Source organism: Triticum urartu, chromosome 1 (assembly GCF_003073215.2).
Source record: "Triticum urartu cultivar G1812 chromosome 1, Tu2.1, whole genome shotgun sequence".
In the NCBI taxonomy this organism is placed as follows: Eukaryota; Viridiplantae; Streptophyta; class Magnoliopsida; order Poales; family Poaceae; genus Triticum; species Triticum urartu.
The window spans coordinates 539485288-539506907 of record NC_053022.1 but is presented as its reverse complement, the minus strand read 5'-3'; the positions used below and the strand labels follow the sequence as shown (position 1 = coordinate 539506907).

Genomic DNA, 21620 nt, shown 5'->3' with positions numbered 1-21620 from the left:
TGTGCTCTGAAGATGATCTTCAAGAGGATAGCTTCTCTGAACGCTTCAAGTTTGACTCCACACCTCCTCGAAGGGCCGTGCTGCGACGAACTCCATCTCTTGAAGACTCTGAGTTCTCTTCCTCTGCTGCAACTGTGAATGCCAGAGTGATCAAGGATGAAGACGATGCCACTTCACCGCCACCTCCTTCAGCATGCTTCGACACTGCTCCAAGTTCTTCTGCACCATCGAACACCACCGACGACCCTGCTGCTTCACCTACTCTTCATGGGAATGAGTAGATGCTCTATGTCTTCAAACCTTTTTGGTCCTTACTGACAAAAGGGGGAGAAGCATATGAGTTTGATAGTCTTCAAACGGGTCCATATGGGCGGGTGCTTTATATTTTGCTTCGTATTTACAACTCTCGTTTTGATACATTTGGTTCTTTGAGTTGTAACACTTAAACTCGATGGTCGTCCGCTGAAGAAAATATGCCCTAGAGGCAATAATAAAGTTATTATTTATTTCCTTATATCATGATAAATGTTTATTATTCATGCTAGAATTGTATTAACCGGAAACATAATACATGTGTGAATACATAGACAAATAGAGTGTCACTAGTATGCCTCTACTTGACTAGCTCGTTAATCAAAGATGGTTATGTTTCCTAACCATGAACAAAGAGTTGTTATTTGATTAATGGGATCACATCATTAGGTGAATGATCTGATTGACATGACCCATTCCATTAGCTTAGCACCCGATCGTTTAGTATGTTGCTATTGCTTTCTTCATGACTTATACATGTTCCTATGACTATGAGATTATGCAACTCCCGTTTGCCGGAGGAACACTTTGTGTGCTACCAAACGTCACAACGTAAATGGGTGATTATAAAGGTGCTCTACAGGTGTCTCCAAAGGTACATGTTGGGTTGGTGTATTTCGAGATTAGGATTTGTCACTCCGATTGTCGGAGAGGTATCTCTGGGCCCTCTCGGTAATGCACATCACATAAGCCTTGCAAGCATTGCAACTAATGAGTTAGTTGCGAAATGATGTATTACGGAACGAGTAAAGAGACTTGCCGGTAACGAGATTGAACTAGGTATTGAGATACCGACGATCGAATCTCGGGCAAGTAACATACCGATGACAAAGGGAACAACGTATGTTGTTATGCGGTCTGACCGATAAAGATCTTCGTAGAATATGTAGGAACCAATATGAGCATCCAGGTTCCGCTATTGGTTATTGACCGGAGACGTGTCTCGGTCATGTCTACATTGTTCTCGAACCGTAGGGTCCGCACGCTTAACGTTACGATGACAGTTTCATTATGAGTTTATGTATTTTGATGTACCAAAGGTTGTTCGGAGTCCCGGATGTGATCATGGACATGACGAGGAGTCTCGAAATGGTCGAGACATAAAGATCGATATATTGGAAGCCTATATTTGGATATCGGAATCGTTCCGGGTGAAATCGGGATTTTACCGGAGTATCGGGGGGGTTACCGGAACCCCCCGGGGAGTTATTGGGCCTACATGGGCCGTAAGGGAGAAGAGGAAAGGAGGCAAGAGGTGGCCGCGCGCCCCTCCCCTTCCTAGTCCGAATAGGACAAGGGAAGGGGGGCGGCGCCCCCCCCCCTTTCCTTTCCCTCTTCCTCCTCTTTCCCCTTCTCCTTATCCAACTAGGAAAGAAGGGAGTCCTACTCCCGGTGGGAGTAGGACTCCCCCTTGGCGCGCCCTCCTTGGCCGGCCGCCCCCTCCCCTTGGCTCCTTTATATACGGGGGCAGGGGGCACCCTAGAACACACAAGTTGATCTTCGTGATCGTTCCTTAGCCGTGTGCGGTGCCCCCCTCCACCATATTCCACCTCGGTCATATTGTAGCGGTGCTTAGGCGAAGCCCTGTGATGGTTGAACATCAAGATCGTCACCATGCCATCGTGCTGACGGAACTCCTCCCCGAAGCTTTGCTGGATCGGAGCCCAGGGAGCGTCATCGAGCTGAACGTGTGCCAAGAACTCGGAGGTGCCGGAGTAACGGTGCTTGGATCGGTTGGACCGTGAAGACGTACGACTACATCAACCACGTTGTGCTAACGCTTCCGTTGTCGATCTACAAGGGTACCTAGATCACACTCTCCCCTCTCGTTGCTATGCATCACCATGATCTTGCGTGTGCGTAGGAATTTTTTTGAAATTACTACGTTCCCCAACATCTGCTACTTATTGGCTACTTTGTGATGCGATGATAAATTCCGCATGTGCGACGATAAATTCTGCACTTAGATCACTTTGCAGATGTCCATTTTCCATTATGCATGTCATTATCTTCACATACCTTCACATGCATAGTGGATTGTCATCATAAGTTGAAGAGGATCTCCACAAGCACAACCTGCCATGTGCATTTCCATTCCAAAAGAAAATTACTTATATGCACATCTTCAGAGGGAGCCCTTGCAACTTATGAAGACAATTCCTTATTCTTTACAATTTCACATATTATATTCCTCGTTGAAACTTCAACTAGTTTGTCATCAATCACCAAAAAGGGGGAGATTGTAAGTGCATCTAGTGCCACCCCTAGTTGGTTTTGGAGTATTGACGACAAACCTAGTTGAGGGACTGATGTGTTTGTGAGAATTGCAGGATAACAAAGGTAGAAGTCCCTCATTGATTCGGTTTTCCTACCAGAGATGACCCCTAAAAATGTATGAAGACATTGATGTCAAAGGTGGTATATGAAGATATTCTCATTGAAGACTATGACAAGAGAAGACATCGCATGAAGCCTATGGAGCTCGAAGACTTAGATCTTTTGTAGTTTTGTTTCTTCTTTGTTGAGTCATAGGAACCACCGTACTGTTAAGTGGGGTCCAAGTGAATCAGTCAGAATGACTGAAGTGATGCTTAACCAAAACCTATGTCTTCGAGTGAAGACTATGAGAGCGAAACTTGTCCAGAGTCGGACAAGTCAGCTTTGCTTGTAGCCCAAGTAAAGCTACCGCGTGAGTTTGAAATCTGACCGTTGGAACATGTGTCAGTTCCTTAGTGACCCAGCGTCATTTCGGACAAATTAGGTCGGGTTGCCTAATGGCTATAAATACCCACCCCCTACAACCATAAACGGTTGGCTGCTCAGAGTTAGAGTACGGCTTTTGTCGTTTGAGAGCAACCCACCTTGAAGCCTTTGAGAGAGAATTCCTTGCGAGGATAAAGCCCTAACCACCCAGAGCCTAAGAGTGTTAGGCATCACTTAAGTCTTCTTGTCTGTGTGATCTGAAGACTTATTACACTTGAGGACTGTGAATCCTCCAGCCGGTTAGGCGTCGCGTTCTGAGCATCCAAGAGACATTGTGGATCGCCGGTGAACGAAGTCTGTGAAGGTTTGGGAGTCTACCTTGAAGACTTACCAGAGTGATTGGGCGAGGTCTGTGTGACCTTAGCTCAAGGGGAATACAGTGAGGATTGGGTGTCCTAAGCTGCGTGTTCAAGACTGGGTGTCCGAGACTGTGTGTCCTCAGGTTTAAATACCTAGCCACCCTAACCAGACGTACAGTTGTCACAGCAACTGGAACTGGTCCAACAAATCATTGTCTTCAACGAGTCACTGGTTTCATCCTTCCCTTCCCTGTACTTACTGTTGGTCCTTGTGAAGTCATTGTATGATTGCACTATCTTTTGTCTTCACTGAGTGACTGCGTGTTCTGTTTGGCTTCATAATATCTTCCTACCTGATCCTCACTACATTGCTGCTATTAGTCATTGTGCTTTCACTTCATTGAATACTTGACTATGGTTTGCCTAGTGTAGTCTACCTTCCGCTGCATGGTAATAGGTTTATTTCTATCATTTGTCTTCGAAACTTTCACGTATTGAAGACTTTCATAAAAATCGCCTATTCACCCCCCCTCTAGTCGATATAACGCACTTTCAGTTGTGCAACATACACTTCTTCTTCAATCTTGCCATTGAGAAAAGCGCTCTTCACATCCATTTGATATAGAACTTTGTTATGATGATTTGCATAGGCCAGCAGTATGCGTATGGCTTCAAGTCGAGCCACAGGAGCAAATGTTTCATCGAAGTCAATCCCTTCAACTTGAGTATATCCTTGAGCAACGAGACGAGCTTTGTTTTTGACAACTTGACCATGCTCATCTTGCTTGTTGCGGTATATCCATTTGGTGCCTATTATATTGTGCTTCCGAGGATCAGGACGCTTAACCAGTTCACATACATTATTCAGCTCAAACTGCTGAAGCTCTTCTTGCATAGCTTGAATCCATTCAGGTTCCATGAAGGCTTCTTCAACTTTCTTGGGTTTTATTATTGAGACGAATGAGAAGTGCCCACAGAAATTTGCTAGCTGTGTTGCCCTTGAATGAGTGAGCGGACCGGGTGCATTGATGCTATCAATTATTCTCTCAATTTGCACTTCATTGGCAACACGAGGATGTACAGGGCGAAGATTTTGCTCTTGCTGATCATTGTCATTGTTAGAAGGATTATCTTCAGGCTGAGCATTGTCTTCAGGTTGATCGGGTGCGGAGATTATAAGTTCCTCTTCAGGTTGAGCTTCAGAGGGTATGATTTCTCCAGTTCCCATAAGTTTGATTGATTCACTGGATGGAACTTCATCTAGCATATTTGGCAGGTGCTCTCTTTGTGAACCGTTAGTCTCATCGAACCGCACATCCACTGTTTCAACCACTTTATAATGAAAGAGATTGAAGACTCTGTAGGAGTGCGAATCCTTTCCATATCCAAGCATAAAACCCTCATGTGCTTTTGGTGCAAATTTTGAAGTGTGATGTGGATCCTTGATCCAGCACCTGGCGCCAAATACTCTGAAGTAACTGACATTTGGCTTCTTGCCAGTAAGGAGCTCATAAGATGTCTTGTTCAGAAGCTTGTGAAGATAAACATGGTTGATTGTATGGCATGCAGTATCAATGGCTTCAGGCCAGAATTTTCTTGGAGTCTTGTATTCATCTAGCATCATTTGGGCCATCTCAATGAGTGTTCTGTTCTTGCGTTCGACGACACCATTCTGCTGTGGCGTGTACGGAGCTGAGAATTCATGTGTGATGCCCAAAGTATCAAGATATGTATCAAGGCCAGTGTTCTTGAATTCAGTGCCATTGTCACTTCTGATGTGCTTTATCTTGGCGCCATAGTTGTTCATTGCTCGATTGGCGAAGCGTCTGAAGACATCCTGCAATTCAATCTTGTAGAGGATTATGTGCACCCAAGTATATCTAGAATAATCATCAACAATGACAAAGCCGTAGAGACAAGCAGTAGTAGTAAGAGTTGAGTAATGAGTGGGACCGAAGAGATCCATGTGGAGCAGTTCGAAGGGTCGAGTTGTTGTCATGATTGTCTTCGAGGGATGCTTGGCCCTCGTCATCTTTCCTGCTTCACAGGCACCGCATAAGTGATCTTTCTTGAACTTGACGCCCTCGATGCCTATGACATGCTTCTTCTTTGCAAGGGTGCGGAGGTTCCTCATGCCAGCATGCCCTAGCCTCCGATGCCAGAGCCAGCATTCTGAAGCTTTTGCTAGAAGACATACGGCAAGCTATGGTCCTGCTGAGAAATCTACCACGTACAAATCATCTTTTCGATACCCTTCAAACACTAGAGACTTGTCAGATTCCATTAGAACAAGGCAACGATATTTTCCAAACATTACGATCATGTTTAAATCACAAAGCATCGAGACAGACATTAAGTTGAAACCAAGGGATTCAACAAGCATGACTTTATCCATGTGTTGATCCTTTGAGATTGCAACTCTACCTAGACCCAATACCTTACTTTTACCAGTGTCAGCAAATGTGATGTGACTCTTGTCGGATGGACGTAAGGTTGAGTCCATAAGAAGGCTTCTCTTGCCAGTCATGTGATTGGTACACCCACTATCAATAATCCATTCTGAAGCTGCTGGTGTCGTACCCTACAGTGCAGTTAGGGGGATAGGCTTCACGAAGAGAATTGTGAAGCAAAAACATTTGACGAACAAGTGGGTTATGAAAGCTTAGATCAAGATTTGGACTGATAGGGCGAGTAGCAAGCGATTCAGGAACGAAGTACATAGTAAGACCATTTGGGCATTTGATCTTGCGCCCTACAAGATGTTTAAGGTCCCCAGCAATAGTGTCAAACGATTTTGGTTTTCTGCTGGAGACCCGTCCCTGCAAAAGAGAGTTAAGCTTTCTTAGCCACCCACATCTTCAAGGGTGGCTTAGAAGCGATAAGTCTAAGTGCAGCATCTGAGAACTTTGGCTTTGGAGCCCTAGCAAAAAGTCTTGCAGGTGGACAATAGTACTCATAAGAATAAGCAGAATAGTTCTTGGTCTTATGAACATGGCGGTTTGATGAACCGCACTCATATTCATAGGCCTGAGTATGGCTTCCCTGCAAAACATTTGCGTTAGTGCGACTCAGGTGAGTCCTCTGTCTGTATGAAGCCTTTGGACCGTATGAAGACTGTGGTCTGGGGTTTGTCTTCTTCACCTATGGTGTCATGATGACATTCACTGGAAGATTCTCCAAACACCTTTTCGGCACCCAGATCTTCTTCATAGGCGGTCCATTCCTACAGTTAGTACCAATATACCTGGCAAACACTTCACCATTCTGATTCTTAAACAGTTTGTAGTTTGCATCAAAGGATTCATCAATAACAATGGGGTTAGCACAAGTGAAGCCAGATAGAGTGGTTGGATCTGCTGAAGGTTCCTTTGCAGCAACCCATGTGGTTTTGGGGTACTGCTCAGGTTTCCAGTAAGAGCCATTAGCATTCATTTTCCTTTTGAACCCAACACCCTCTTTCCTAGGGTTTCGGTTCAGGATCTGCCTTTTGAGGACATCACATAGTGTCTGATGCCCTTTGAGACTTTTGTACATCCCTATTTCAAGCAATGTCTTCAACCTAGCATTCTCATCAGCAATAGCAGTGGTATCCTCAGCAGAGGGGTTAGTTCCCACATCAACAGTTGAAGATATTGCAACAGTAGCAGCAGTAGAACATTCAGCAACAGAAGTAGCATTATCACGCTCAATGCATTTAAGACATGGTGGTTCAAATCCTTCCTGAGCTAAACTGATCTGTTCGGCGCGAAGCGACTCATTTTTTTTTGAAGATCTTCATGAGCCGCTCTCAATTTCTCAAGATCTTGCTTCCTTTGAAGATAATCATAGGAAAGCCTTTCATGAGCTGTTGAGAGCGTTTCATGACGACTTTCAAGTTCCTCATACTTAACGTGAAGATTTTTTATGTCTTTAATTAAGGACTGAGATCGAGTCATTTCAGCGTCTAACAGATCATCGCTTTTGTCTAACAGTTTTTGAATGTGTTCCATGGTTTTCTGTTGTTCAGTTGCAATTTTAGTGAGTGTTTTGTAACTGGGTTTGGAACCACAATCAGAGTCATCGTCACTAGATGTTTGATAGTGAGTAGTGCGTGTGTTTACCTTGGCACCGCGTGCCATGAAGCAATAGGTAGGAGCGGAGTAGTCCTTGTCATTTGCATCGGTGTCGGTGATGGAGTCATTGTCTTCAGTGTTGAAGATGGACTTGGCAACGTATGCTGTAGCCAGACTCGCAATGCTAGAATCGGACTCCTCCTCAGACTCCACCACCGCCTCCTTAGAAGCGGACTCCTCCTCTGAATCCATTTCCTTGCCAACAAATGCACGTGCCTTGCCGGATGAGCTCTTCTTGTGTGATGAAGACTTGGAGGAAGACTTGGAAGAAGACTTTGAGTATTTCTTCTTCTTCTTGTCGTCGGAGTCATACCCCTTGCTCTTCTTCTTCTTCTTGTTCTCATTGTCCCACTGCGGACACTCAGAGATGTAGTGGCCAGGTTTCTTGCACTTGTGACATGACCTTTTCTTGTAGTCATGAGCAAAAGCTTCATCATTCCTTGAGCTTGATCGTGAGGACTTTCTGAAGCCTTTTTTCTTGGTGAATTTTTGAAACTTCTTCACAAGCATAGCAAGCTCCTTTCCAATGTCTTCAGGATCATCAGAACTGCTGTCAGATTCTTCTTCAGATGTGGAGACAGCTTTTGCCTTCAAGGCACGAGTTCGCCCATAGTTGGGATCGTAGATGTCTCTTTTCTCAGAAATTTGAAACTCGTGTGTGTTGAGCCTCTCAAGTATGTCAGACGGATCGAGTGTCTTGAAGTCCGGACGTTCTTGAATCATCAGGGCTAGGGTGTCAAACGAGCTGTCAAGTGATCTCAGGAGTGTCTTGACGACTTCATGCTTGGTGATCTCAGTGGCGCCGAGAGCTTGAAGCTCATTTGTGATGTCAGTGAGTCGATCAAACGTGAGCTGGACATTCTCATTGTCATTTCTCTTGAAGCGGTTGAAGAGGTTGCGAAGGACACTGATTCTCTGATCTCTCTGGGTTGAGACGCCTTCGTTGACCTTGGAGAGCCAGTCCCAGACTAGCTTAGATGTTTCCAAAGCACTCATGCGGCCATACTGTCCTTTGGTCAGATGACCACAGATGATATTCTTGGCAGTAGAGTCTAGTTGAACAAACTTCTTGACGTCAGCAGCAGTGACACCTTCTCCAGCCTTGGGAACGCCGTTCTTGACGACATACCATAGGTCGACGTCAATGGCTTCAAGATGCATGCGCATCTTATTCTTCCAGTAGGGATATTCAGTTCCATCGAAGATGGGGCACGCAGCGGAGACTTTGATTATTCCTGCAGTCGACATAGCTAAAACTCCAGGTGGTTAAACCGAATCACATAGAACAAGGGAGTACCTTGCTCTGATACCAATTGAAAGTGCGTTATATCGACTAGAGGGGGGGTGAATAGGCGATTTTTATGAAAGTCTTCAAAACATGGAAGTTTCGAAGACAAACGATAGAAATAAACCTATTACCATGCAGCGGAAGGTAGACTACACTAGGCAAACCATAGTCAAGTATTCAATGAAGTGAAAGCACAATGACTAATAGCAGCTAGGTAGTAAGGATCAGGTAGGAAGATATTAAGAAGCCAATCAGAACAAGCAGTCACTCACTGAAGACAAAAGATAGTGCAATCATATGATGACTTCACAAGGACCAACAGTAAGTAAAGGGAAGGGAAGGATGAAACCAGTGACTCGTTGAAGACAATGATTTGTTGGACCAGTTCCAGTTGCTGTGACAACTGTACGTCTGGTTAGGACGGCTAGGTATTTAAACCTGAGGACACACAGTCCCGGACACCCAGTCCTGAACACGCAGCTCAGGACACCCAGTCCTCACCGTATTCCCCTTGAGCTAAGGTCACATAGACCTCGCCCAATCACTCTGGTAAGTCTTCAAGGTAGACTCCCAAACCTTCACAGACTTCGTTCACCGGCGATCCACAATGACTCTTGGATGCTCAGAACGTGACGCCTAACCGGCTGGAGGATTCACAGTCCTCAAGTGTAATAAGTCTTCAGATCACACAGATAGGAAGACTTAAGTGATGCCTAACACTCTTTGGCTCTGGGTGGTTAGGGCTTTATCCTCGCAAGGAATTCTCTCTCAAAGGCTTCGAGGTGGGTTGCTCTCACACGACAAAAGCCGTACTAACTCTGAGCAGCCAACCGTTTATGGTTGTAGGGGGTGGGCTATTTATAGCCACTAAGGCAACCCGACCTGATTTGTCCGAAATGACCCTGGGTCACTAAGGAACTGACACGTGTTCCAACGGTCAGATTTCAAACACACACGGCAACTTTACTTGGGCTACAAGCAAAGCTGACTTGTCCGACTCTAGACAAGATTCGCTCTCATAGTCTTCACTCGAAGACATAGGTTTTGGTTAAGCATCACTTCAGTCATTCTGACTGGTTCTCTTGGACCCCACTTAACAGTACGGTGGTTCCTATGACTCAATAAAGAAGAAAAAGAACTACGAAAGATCTGAGTCTTCGAGCTCCATAGGCTTCATGCGATGTCTTCTCTTGTCATAGTCTTTAATGTGAATATCTTCACATACCACCTTTGACTTCAATGTCTTCATATATTTTTAGGGGTCATCTCTGGTAGGAAAACCGAATCAATGAGGGACTTCTACCTGTGTTATCCTGCAATTCTCACAAACACATTAGTCCCTCAGCTAGGTTTGTCGTCAATACTCCAAAACCAACTAGGGGTGGCACTAGATGCACTTACAGGTTTTCGGCCACAACGAAATACCTAACGAGAGCAAACGAGAGGGGAAACAGGGGAAAGGCAAGAGGAGATCATGGCGGTGTCAATGGCGTCCCTGGGGGAAGACATGGGAGCTCGGGGCGGCGTGGATCGAACGGCAATGTCGCGGTGGCCCAAGGTTGAGGAAGACGACAGCGACGTCGATGCGGGGGTGCTGGACTTGATCTTGTTGGCGCAGACGAAGTAGCGAAGGCGTTCGGAGCTCCTCGACAAGCTCCTAGCCCATAGGGAGGGCAGTGGCCATGTGGACGGGGTCGGTCATGGTGGTCGTGGCGTCTGACTTCGTCCAGATCGACGGGATCGAGCGAGCAAGGAGGAGAAGTGGATTTGGGAGGGGCGTCGAGGAGGAGTGAGGCCATGGGGGCAGGGAAGGAAGGGTGTCACCCTTATCCATTCCCCTTCGATGCCAGCGAGGTGGTCGGGCGGGAGCCCGGCTCTGTAGCGACGCGGCTCGGGGAACAGGAGAAGACGATCGTGCAAGGACTGGACCGCTGATCCGGTTCGATGGCAAGGCCCCGGGGGCAAGGCGAATCCCCTTTTACATCGTCCTTTTGGTTTTTCAATGTATTCTAATCTGTTTCTCCTTTTTAACACCGTTTTCTATTTATTCTTATCAACTAAATGATCTCTACTCCTAGTGTCTCAGTTGGTAGTCTCCGTTCTGGGTTTATTTTTGTCCCACCTCCCGAGTGAGGAAGAGGAGGAGAGAGAGTGAGGAAGAGGGAGGAAGAGGGTGTGTGTGTGAGAATTTGATGGTAAAAAGGTCGTCAATGTCACTTAATATGCATGAGAATATTAAATGTAATATTAACATAATTGATATTGAACTTTTAAAGTTAATGTGGTCCCGTTGCAACGCACGGGCGTTCTTCTAGTGACACATAGTTACCAAGAAAACTAATCCGGCGTTACCCGTCCATCCGTTTGTCTGTCGCCCACCATTGTCATCCGCCTGCTATATAAACTGCAACCTCGACCATAGCCGCATTCATCCTCCTTCGGCCCCTTTCTCCTGTCCACACGACTCGCACCATGGGCTCCTCGTGCTTCAAAGCAATCTGGAACGAACTGTCATCGGAGCATAGGAAGATGGCCGCCATTTTTGTCGGCCGGCAGGCCAACAGTCAAATGAAGGCCGACGATGTCACAATGGAGGACGCGGCTGAGGACGGGCCGTCGGCACCCTTCTTGTGGGCGCCACCCTCGCTGGTGCATTGCACCGCGACCATTGGCGAGGCGCAGGCTGATGTGGCCTACAACCTCCAGCTTCTCCAGAAGCACCAGTAGGTGGAGGAGCAGCTCGACGCCGATAGAGCGATCGCGCCTGACGCGGACGTGGTGGAGCAGGTGTCGCTGCTTGAGTCCTACCGCTCCAGATCTGCCTCGCCCGCTGGCGGTACTGCCAGCATCATGCAAAACTGGAGGCGCCTATAAAGAGTTCGACGAGGCGGCGGACGAGGTGTGGGGCAAGATAGACGATGAGGAGGACATTGCCTGCTCCGTCGAGACCGCGTCCCGCTGCCACGACCACGAAGCTGGCACGCCCGCCGCTGACAGCGACATAGATAGTGCATGGTGGGTCGCCGCCGCCCGGGTCGCAGGAAGGCCACCACTCACCCCCTCTGCCCGAAGCCAAGTTCAGCGGGCTGATAATCGACGACAGGTTAGTTCCTCAGGCTACGGTAGCGGAGACTGCAAAGGCAGAGCTGAAGAGTGCCAAGGCGGAACTCGAAAAGGCGAAGGCAAGTGCCGGAACTTTAGCTCTCGCGGCTCATGTCCGAACACAGGGAACGAGCGCCCACAATTATTTAGATAGGTTTAGAATAGAAGTATGTTAGAAATTATACCTTCAGTTGTCATACGCACTCCGCTTTTGGTTGAAGTATATTTCCAAAATGTAACGGCGAGATCCACCATCGTTTGCGTGAATCTTTTTCGGTCTATATGAGAATGCGGCCGGTTTGCAGGAGTTTCGTCCGCATAGTTTCAACAGTGATTAAAATATATGCGGCATCGTTGGATGCCGGTCTTTCGCATCAGTGTTCATGCATTGGTCCGAAGTCCACGGCCAGATGCCGAAGCAAATTTACGGGTCAATGTTGGAGATCCACAGACCTTTAGTTTCTCGGCCGTCAAGGAGAAAAATCCAACATGAGGTTAATCTGGTCCGTGACGCATGCGAAAGAAGAAGCCGAGTAGGCTCACCTCCCCACTCCGAGTCCGGCCACGAGGAGGTGACGGTGACGAGGACGAGTCCAACACGGCTGGGACGACTATTTTATCGATTCAATTCATTCATTGTCTACCCTCAAAAAAAAAAATTCATTCATTGTCCCAAGCAACAACACAACACAAAACAACACGCGGCACCAACTCAATTCCAGCTCACGTTTCCCATCCCATCCTCCCGGTCCTCTCTTGTGTTCCCGATCCCCCTTGCCTTTGCCTGTTTCTTTTCTCCTCGTCGCCGGAGCCTCGGACCCCCCCACTCCCCTCCCCCTGCCCCCTCACCCCCAGGAGAGCCAAGAATAATCCTCTTCTCCGCGCGGCGACCCGACGCGGCGGCCAGGCGACGTCGCTGTCCCTCTGCTCCGACGCCGGCACCGCGCCGGCTTCCTGCTGCCCAAGTTCGATTCGGTATTGCCTTCTTCCCCTGCTCCTCCTCTCCCGCCCGGTCTTTGCTGCGCCTACCTCTTTTAGCGCGGCTCCGTTGTTGTCGGCCTCACGTTTCTCTCCTCTCCAATCTCCAGCGGTTGGATTGCCAGGGCCGCTCGCCGCCGCCGCCGGAGGAGGTCGGGGAAAGGCAGCCACCGACCACCCGTCCGTCCACGCCGCGCGCGACGGGGCTCCCGCTCCGCCGAGGAACGCCGGCTTCTCCGCGGCGAGACCATTGGGTGCGTGCCTGCGACAAATTGTCCCTCTTTTCTTCCGTTCCGCCGCCGCGGTGGTTCGTTGCTCCCCAAATGTTGGGGCTCCAGATTTCCTGGATTGGTAACTGCTCCCACCGACATGGAGCTTCTTCTACCCTTCAGCTCCCCGCTCCAGGATTTTTTGCTGCTCCCTCGCTTTTAATCCCCTGATGAGGATTATGATCCATCGCAAAAAAAATCAATAATAATTCATCTTGCTGCATTAATTTCCTACCACAGTACTTGATTGATGCGAGTTTCGCGTTTCTGGTCAGTTTAATTGATCCCAGTATATCCCTTGGACCTAAAGGCAACTGATTAGCAACGCTTAAAGCCTCTTTTTTTATTATTCTTTGGAATCAATAGGCCATTGACACGACACCTTGAGAGCTCACGGCTTCTTTTTTATCCCTTGGATGGACTTGGGAAAGCGGCCTGCAGCAGTTGCATTATTCCGCTTGATTACTGGCCACCCTTTCCGTGTCATTTTCGCGGTAGCCTTTCATGCTAGCCGATTCCAAATCACATGCTCCCAGCCTATCAGTTTACTTTTGAGATTTTCCCTGTATATTCCAGTCCCACATGGAGTTTGCATCTTCCAACACATGGCCCAGCGCTGATTAGGAGAAGCTCCCTATTTGTTTTCTAATGGCTTCTTGCTCTGCTATGATTGTTACAGGTTCCATAACTTCGCCCGTTGATTGAGTCGGCCTAGAAAGTGCATCAGAGAAAGATGAGAGCAGCGGTAGCTCGCTCGCTACGCCAGCTTCGCCGTTTGGCGCGGCACCATGCAGAGGGGCGCGCACCAATAAACAGGCTGACCAGGCAGCAGAACGCTCTCATCTTGCGGAGTTCCGCATCTCGTTCACTGTGCACAGTGCGCCAGAATGATGAACATGGCAGATTTGTGAGTCCAGCTGTGGAGTCACTGAGGAACATGTTCTCCACTGCCGCAGCTGATTCGATTAAAGGTTTCATTTCTGTTACCTTTGGATGCTCGTAACCTCTTTTCATGTTCTGATTTCTGATGGAGGCATTTGACTCAACTTGATTACTCTCCCAGATGTTCCACGAGGTGGTCCGATGGTGGAATATGAGAAGAGAATTGCATCAGGAGATCTTGTGGATGGTGATAGCTTTCAGGTTATTGAATTGGACCTAATCAATGTTTTTCTTGCATGATTTCCTTGAGTGTTTCCCTGACGATTCTTCTGAACTTTTACCAATTGACGCAGGTTGATACGATTCAGCAATTACAAAGGCTTTATGAGGATCTTGTAGAGAATGAAGAAGCCTGCCAGCTCGATAGATATCAGTCATCTGAGAAATCTGGAAGGTAAGCGCGATTTGAAAGCAGTGAATTCACAAAGTAAGCAAGGGACCGATCAGAGTGATCCTAACCATAGTGGTTTCTGTTTGACAGGAGAAGGTGGCTATGGTCTCGCCTCATTGCTCAGCCTTCTACCCAATCACCAGTAAAGGGATTGTATCTATATGGAGGGGTTGGTACAGGGAAGACGATGCTTATGGACCTGTTCTATGAGCAACTGTAAGTGAATCAGTTATAACATTTTTGGACTTATTGTGTGCTGCTTTAAGATAACCAAATCATGAACTTGAAAGTGCACATTAGTGCTGAACATGTCACCACATATATTCATGGCGGTGTATCAGTTCAGAAATACATTTAGTGCTCTTCTATTAGATTGATTTACCTGAATGCGTTCATATAACAGTTCACATTCGTATGCAACTATACAGGCCGAAGTTATTCTATTCACTTTTCAATGGTCTTCACATTTTTTAAGACAAATTACATATGAAACCAATACACACAAGTAGTAACAGTAATTTTCTTTTCTTTCATCAATTTAGTCGTACATACTGAAGACTTGATCTCTTCATAGACAGTCATAGTAATTTTGAGACATGCCTAGAAGCAGTTGACAAGCTGTGGGCTCCATTTACTGTCTAAGTTCAAACTTCCAACTGTTAGGAACCAATGGTGATCATTGTAATTTTATTAATCAACATAACCAATGTTGTCCAAGTTCTGATGAAGATGCCTGGAAAATAAACTGTAGCCTATCTTCCTTCGGTTCTTTTGCTATGTGGTATTAACTAGACAACAACTTGGTACTTGCACATATTTTCCCTTTTATGCATTTCTTCAATAATCCATTGCTATCCTGACGGTACTACTTCTTGTCAGGCCAGCTAATTGGAGGAAAAAGCGAATTCACTTTCACGATTTCATGTTGAATGTTCATAGTCGTCTGCAGGTATTTTTTGTGATTATGAGATATTCATCTTTCTTCTTCAGTCTAGATCTCTTCATAAACATTCATCTACATGCAGATGCATAAAGGTGTTTCAGATCCCCTTGATATGGTAGCAGCTGAGATTTCAGATGAAGCCATAATATTATGTCTTGATGAGTTTATGGTATGTGTATCCTTGCTGTGATAGTTGTATTAGCTTTGAATGCTTGTTTACTAACACATCCGGAACATACTTTACAGGTAACTGATGTTGCTGATGCTATGATATTGAACCGTCTGTTCAGACATCTGTTCAGCAAAGGCGTTGTATGTGACGACTGCATTTATATTTTCTTATGGCACTGAATCAACCTTGTTACTCACACAAGAATAGCTCAGTATTTTGCATTGATTCTTTTGCATTGTTATTTGTGTTCAGATTCTAGTTTCGACTTCTAATCGTGCTCCAGATCAGCTATACGAAGGTGGCTTGCAGAGAAACCTTTTCTTACCTTTCATTGACACCTTGAAAGTACGTGTTGTTTTATTTGTCAGTTTCTCTGCTGTCTGAAGTTCAATCTGCTAGTGTGCTCATGTTAATTTTTGTGGATTGTTGCAGGAAAGGTGCATTTCACACCCCATTGGCTCCGCAGTAGACTACCGTCAACTGGGTTCGGTATGTTGCCTACTGTTGCAAGTTATGCATTTGTTTTTTCCAGTTTTCCCTTTCATGACATCTTCGATCTTATGAGCAGGCTGGAGAAGGTTTCTATTTTATTGGAAACGACTGCAGTACAGTTCTTAAACAGAAATTCCAATCTTTGATTGGAGATGAGGAACCTACTCCTCAAACAGTTGAAGTCGTTATGGGACGACATTTGCAGGTCTTGGAAGTTAGATATTCAGAGTTGGTTGCTTTTTGTTTCATGTAATCACTCTGCAATTACTGAACCTTGGCTATGCAGGTCCCACTGGGAGCAAATGGGTGTGCATATTTCCAGTTTGAAGATCTTTGTGACAGACCTATAGGCGCAGCAGATTATTTCGGGCTATTTAGTAAGTACAGTTGTTCAGTGCAGTTTCAGTTAGGGATTACAAAATGCTACTCCCTCCGTAAAGAAATATAAGACCGTTAATGTGATCTGACTGACAACAAAATGTTAATGTGCAGAGAAGTTTCACACCCTTGCAGTTGAAGGTGTCCCTAAGTTTGGATATCATAACAGAACAGCAGCGTATCGGTTTGTCACATTGGTTGATGTATGTTTCGTCTTTCCTTAGTCTGTCATCTTTTTGTTTTAATCCTGCCTTAGCCTTGTGTTTAGACCTATGTTTTTAAGGCAACGCTTCGCTTTAAGGCGCTGGGGGGCCGCCTCAACGCCTAGGCGCCTAAAGCGGACATATTTGTAAAGCGCTGGGGGCGCCTCGACGCCTAGGCGTCGCCTTACAGACACCTTAAAAACATAGGTTTAGACATCCTTCCGTTCTAATTTGGAACTAGACACCTTGAAGACCTGAAACATGCATGCTTGGCAGATATACACTTTCGTCAGTAGTAGTGCACTTTCTCATGTTAGCATTTTTAAAGAGCCTACTCCTGAAGCTAGTGTTGACCTATACTTATATAAAAAAGGTGGACAATTGGAATCAATTTCCATTTTTGATCTAAAATATTCTACTGATATGTATGTATACTGTATACCGGCAGCACAAAGAATCTTGTCTCTGACGGCGATAATGCTTTTCAGGTAATGTACGAGAACAAGGCGAGGCTATTATGCACAGCTGAGGCCGAGCCGATAGAGCTATTCGAGAACATCGTGACGGTTGCTGAAGCACAAAAGAGTGCACCTAGATCTTCACGCTCGCGCAAAAGTGACGATCCCGATCTCTGTGTGGACAATGAGCTAGGATTTGCCAAAGATCGTACGATTAGCAGGTAATGTGGAATGTGCTTTACCAGGTTATATCAGCTCTTATTCTGAATTATAGTTTTGTCTTAAGCCTGTATTGCACCCTTCATTTGCTCTGTGTTGTTACAGGTTGACAGAGCTCAACAGCAGAGAGTACTTGGAGGACTTTGAAGCAAAATGGCAACAGCCCCTGCACGATGATGGTGGCGATGTTGTACTTGCGTAAGTGGCAGGGTTTCATGTGCAAAGATCGCATTATAGTTTTGTTATATCTATTATCCCGCCCGGCTATGGAGGAATGGGAGAATTGTTGGCTTTCCTGTCAGTGATGCATGTAATTTCAGAGTGTGCCATGATATGTAAGCACTTTTGCATGTAGATATGCAAAAATGTCACACTTGTAGAGAATTTGTGTCCTGTCTTACTGGAAATCTATCCTATCCTTTATATGAAACTGAAAATCTTTAGATAGCGAACGATGGGATGCCGAGAATTCAGAGATTCCAACAAATTTGAACCTAGTTGAGTTGAGATGAATCATGAAACTCGTAGGCAGACTCTTGTAGAATCAACAAGCTAACAAATACTGTACTATATCAGCTCCACCACTCCTTGAGATTCATTGGAAATGATTATGAGGCAGAGAGTTACAAAGAAATTAACAATGCAACATCTTTTGGGCTGTGTAAATCAACAGATGCTATTGCATAATTGCCGCTTTGGCAGCACCAAATATAGCAGCCCATGATGAAAATATCCATTGCAAACTTGGGGGGAAGAGCCCCAAGTGTCAGTAAGACTTCATTAAGCAAAGAAATGTCTCTTCTTCTAGTGGGAATAATGGAGTTCCAACATTCTAGAGCAAAAAAAAAAAAACAGTCCCAGAACAAATGGAGAGCAGTTTCTTCAGTGTTGGAATGACACATCTCACAGAGGTAGGATTGGAGGAAGAAAATTTTCCTTTGGAGCAGGTTCCTGGAGTCAACTCGATGATATACAACAGCAGCCAAAAGAAGCTCCTATTTGTCATCGCCATTGACCCGCTCCAAAGAATCCTAGATGTGGCCACGAGGAAGGGGCTCCTACACAAGCTCATGGGAAGGGGGGCAATGTTGAGGACATCTCTTTTTGCGGACGACGCAGTGGTTTTTTTTGGCCCCGATCAAAAGAGACGTGGAAAATCTTGCATGCATCTTGAGAGGTTTTGGTGAGGTCATGGGCCTCTGCTCCAACTTCCTTAAGAGCTCGATGGTGCCCATCCGTTGCAACCACCTCGATCTGGGCTGTTTGGCCCAAAACCTGCCGGCAACAAGAGCTTCTTTCCCTCTGCGGTACCTAGGGCTCCCCCTCTCTGTATGGCAGCTGAAGTTGGTGGACCTGCAATTCCTCATGGACAAGGTGGCGAGCAAGCTAACAACATACGAGGGTCAGAATATCACCACCATCGGGCGTACGACTTTTATCAAGTCTGTGATCACCTCCCAACTGGTCTACCCAGCTACTCCGTTGGTCATCCCGCCATCCATCCTACACACCGTCAACAAACTTGAGAGCGCCTTCCTATGGTCTGGAACAGACAAAATGACAGGGGCAAAATGCAAAGTAAATTGGGAGACTGTTTGCCGGCCACTCGAATATGGAGGACTTGGGGTCCTCAACACCAACAAGTTTACAGGCGCCCTCCGGCTGCGGTGGCCTTGGTACGAATGGAAGGAGTCTACCAAGATGTGGGTCGGATTGGGAAACCCTTGTGACGAGGAGGACCTTAACTTTTTCTATGCTTCCACCACCATCTCCGTTGGTAACGGCCCGAAGACCCCCTTCTGGGACTCCCCTTGGCTCCTTGGGCGCAAGCCTAAAGATATTGCCCCGCTCATCCATGAAGCTTCCATGCATAAGAATTGGAAGGCACGGGAGGCCCTCAAGCACAACGCATGGATCCTCAAGATCAATCCATCCACCTCTATCATGTCACGCAATTCTTCACACTTTGGATGCTCCTTCATGAGGTCCATCTCGACGAACTCTCTGAGGATGACATCCTTTGGAAGCACTCGGTCTTGGGGCATTACTCGGCGGCCTCCGCATATAAGGCACAATTTTTAGGATTGGTTCTCTCCCCCATGGACAGATGGTTTGGAAAGTTTGGGCTCCCCCAAAAGTCAAGTTCTTTGCTTGGTTGGCTCTCCAAGACAGGATTTGGATCGCAAATGGATTGGCAAAGCGTGGGTGGCCAAACTGTGATCTTTGCCCCCTTTGCAAGAGGGAACAAGAGAGTGGGAGTCACCAATTCTTTAAATGCCACTTCTCTAGAAGGCTTTGGTCCTTGGTCATTGACAAGTACCACGTCCCCGATTTCGTCATTTTCACTTGGCCCTTGTTCGACTCGGTCCAATCTTGGTGAGCAAGTACTTGCGACGACGGCTATCCGCACAGACAAGCCAAGGCATCCCTCACCATGCTTATTTCATGGACAATTTGAAATGAGCGAAACACACGAGTTTTCAGGCACAAGTGCGCCCCTCCGACAGTGCTGGTTTCTTCCGTCGCCACCGAGGCTAACCTTTGGATCATCACCGGTGCTAAAAAATTAGGGTCTTTGTTATTGCGCGAGTAATCCGCATGCCGTGTACTCGGGTTGTTTGTAAATAACTCTATTCTCTCTTATTTAATGGATGAGGCAAAGCTTTTGCCTCCGTTTCAAAGAAAAGAAGATTTTGTATCTGAGCATTGTAGCACTTCTCCAAGTATTTTTAAAGATGTAGGGAGCAGAGTTGTCTTTGTGAATCCACTTGTACAGTTGCATGGAAGAGAACTTCCCTTCTTCCAGGGATAGTACCAAATATCTAAAGTTGTTGTTGTTGGAATTTGATGCAGAGCAGTGCTGGGCTCTTGGAACTGCTGAATTGGCTTGAGTAGACAGAGGCATGTGAAAGAGATCTATGCAGTTTGGCAAAGCTAGGGCCTCTTTGAGGGATATCTTGTTTGATTTGTAGGACTGGAAACGATAGAAATTTTGTCTCTTAAGACTATTTACATGCGATTCTAAAAGAAATTTTCAATCGAGACAAAAACCTCATGGACTTTTTTCACTTGTTCCAATGACAAGTATGTCATCCATCTAATATTGCAGAAAATTTTCTATGTTTTTTTCTTCCCATGCAACTAATGGCATCTATTACACATTCCATTGTTCTCAATTTCTGTCGAATTAAACATGCGACGACATTCTATTTATACGGATGTTTTTTCTTCTTTTCTATTTCCATGTTTTACGCATCCTGCATTCAAAAGAGGCCCTAATAATCGTTTTCCCTCCGTGTCCTGCCGCTTGGTCATGTGGTTGTAAGCTCTTTGGATCAACGTTGTTTGAATACAGACCGGAAATGTTTGAATGGATCCATCAGGCTCCTATCTACGACCTGCAGAGCTTGACTAGAACGGACTTGTGTGCAGCGGTGCTGGAGACACCGCCCACATGGAGGCGGAGAAAACTGCGAGCTTAGCCTGACACGACGACGACTTGGACTTGAGACTTGCTTTCTTCGCCCCGAAGGATACATCATCATCAGCTACTAGTAGTACTCACTACTCAGTGCCAGGAAACTTTTCTCTGTCGACTGTCGTTGTTGAAAGGTTAGATGCGATGCTCATCTTTCCTTCAATGATAGTAACCGGCGATGATCACCTCTGCGCTGCGATCACCTGCTTATTTGAATAGTCCATGGCTAAGTACGTGATCAGGGCCCACTTGCCAGCGCCACCAACTGGGCCATCGTTGTTCATTTTGTTGCTTGTTGAGAGTTCTCTGAAGTCTGAACTCCGTGTGTGTCTGGCACCTGATGCTGGCTTGCAAAAACAAAACGGAACAAGTGAACAGGGAACTCTACGTAGAGAAAGGACAAAACGGGCAAGCGCGTGCGTACTGGTTGCGTTGGGCGAAATCGTTGGACTTGTTAGGTCGGAAGGAATATCACTGGATGTCTACGTGAGTCGATGGAAAATTCTTAAGAACCTAGCTGGCACATCGCTTCCTCGATCGATAACTCGGTCGGTAGTACCTCAAGCCAAGATGCGTGAAGCTAGCTAGCTACTGTAGACGTATAGCTAGCTCGATGGCGCCATGTGTAGCTACTGAAGGGGCTTAAAATGGACACACCGCGGCAATGATCGGACGTGTCCGTGTATGTTTGAGGGGAGGCGCCGTAAGCCCTTGAGATCAATTCAGTTTGAATACAGACAGGAAAGGTTTGAACGGATCAATCATCAGGCTTCTATCTACGACCTGCAAAACTTGACTAGAACGAATGTGTGTGCACCAGC

General features: G+C 46.2%; 1 protein-coding gene across 2 annotated transcripts; it reads left to right on the top strand.

Moving 5' to 3' along the window:
* The first annotated feature begins 12554 nt into the window (after positions 1-12554).
* Positions 12555-17751, top strand: LOC125527535 (AFG1-like ATPase). Of its 2 annotated transcripts, XM_048692048.1 has the most exons (16): positions 12557-12851; positions 12965-13108; positions 13803-14094; positions 14187-14266; positions 14359-14459; positions 14547-14672; positions 15336-15405; positions 15482-15568; positions 15646-15711; positions 15824-15916; positions 16004-16060; positions 16140-16268; positions 16350-16440; positions 16556-16644; positions 17133-17323; positions 17427-17751. In XM_048692048.1, the coding sequence occupies exons 3-16, from the start codon at positions 13857-13859 to the stop codon at positions 17521-17523; spliced, it is 1515 nt and encodes a 504-aa protein (XP_048548005.1). In that variant the 5' UTR covers positions 12557-12851; positions 12965-13108; positions 13803-13856; the 3' UTR covers positions 17524-17751. The 2 variants fall into 2 exon arrangements, with proteins under 2 accessions (XP_048548013.1, XP_048548005.1); XM_048692056.1 differs by lacking the exon at positions 12965-13108 and having other exon boundaries at positions 12555-12851.
* The last annotated feature ends 3869 nt before the right edge of the window (positions 17752-21620 follow it).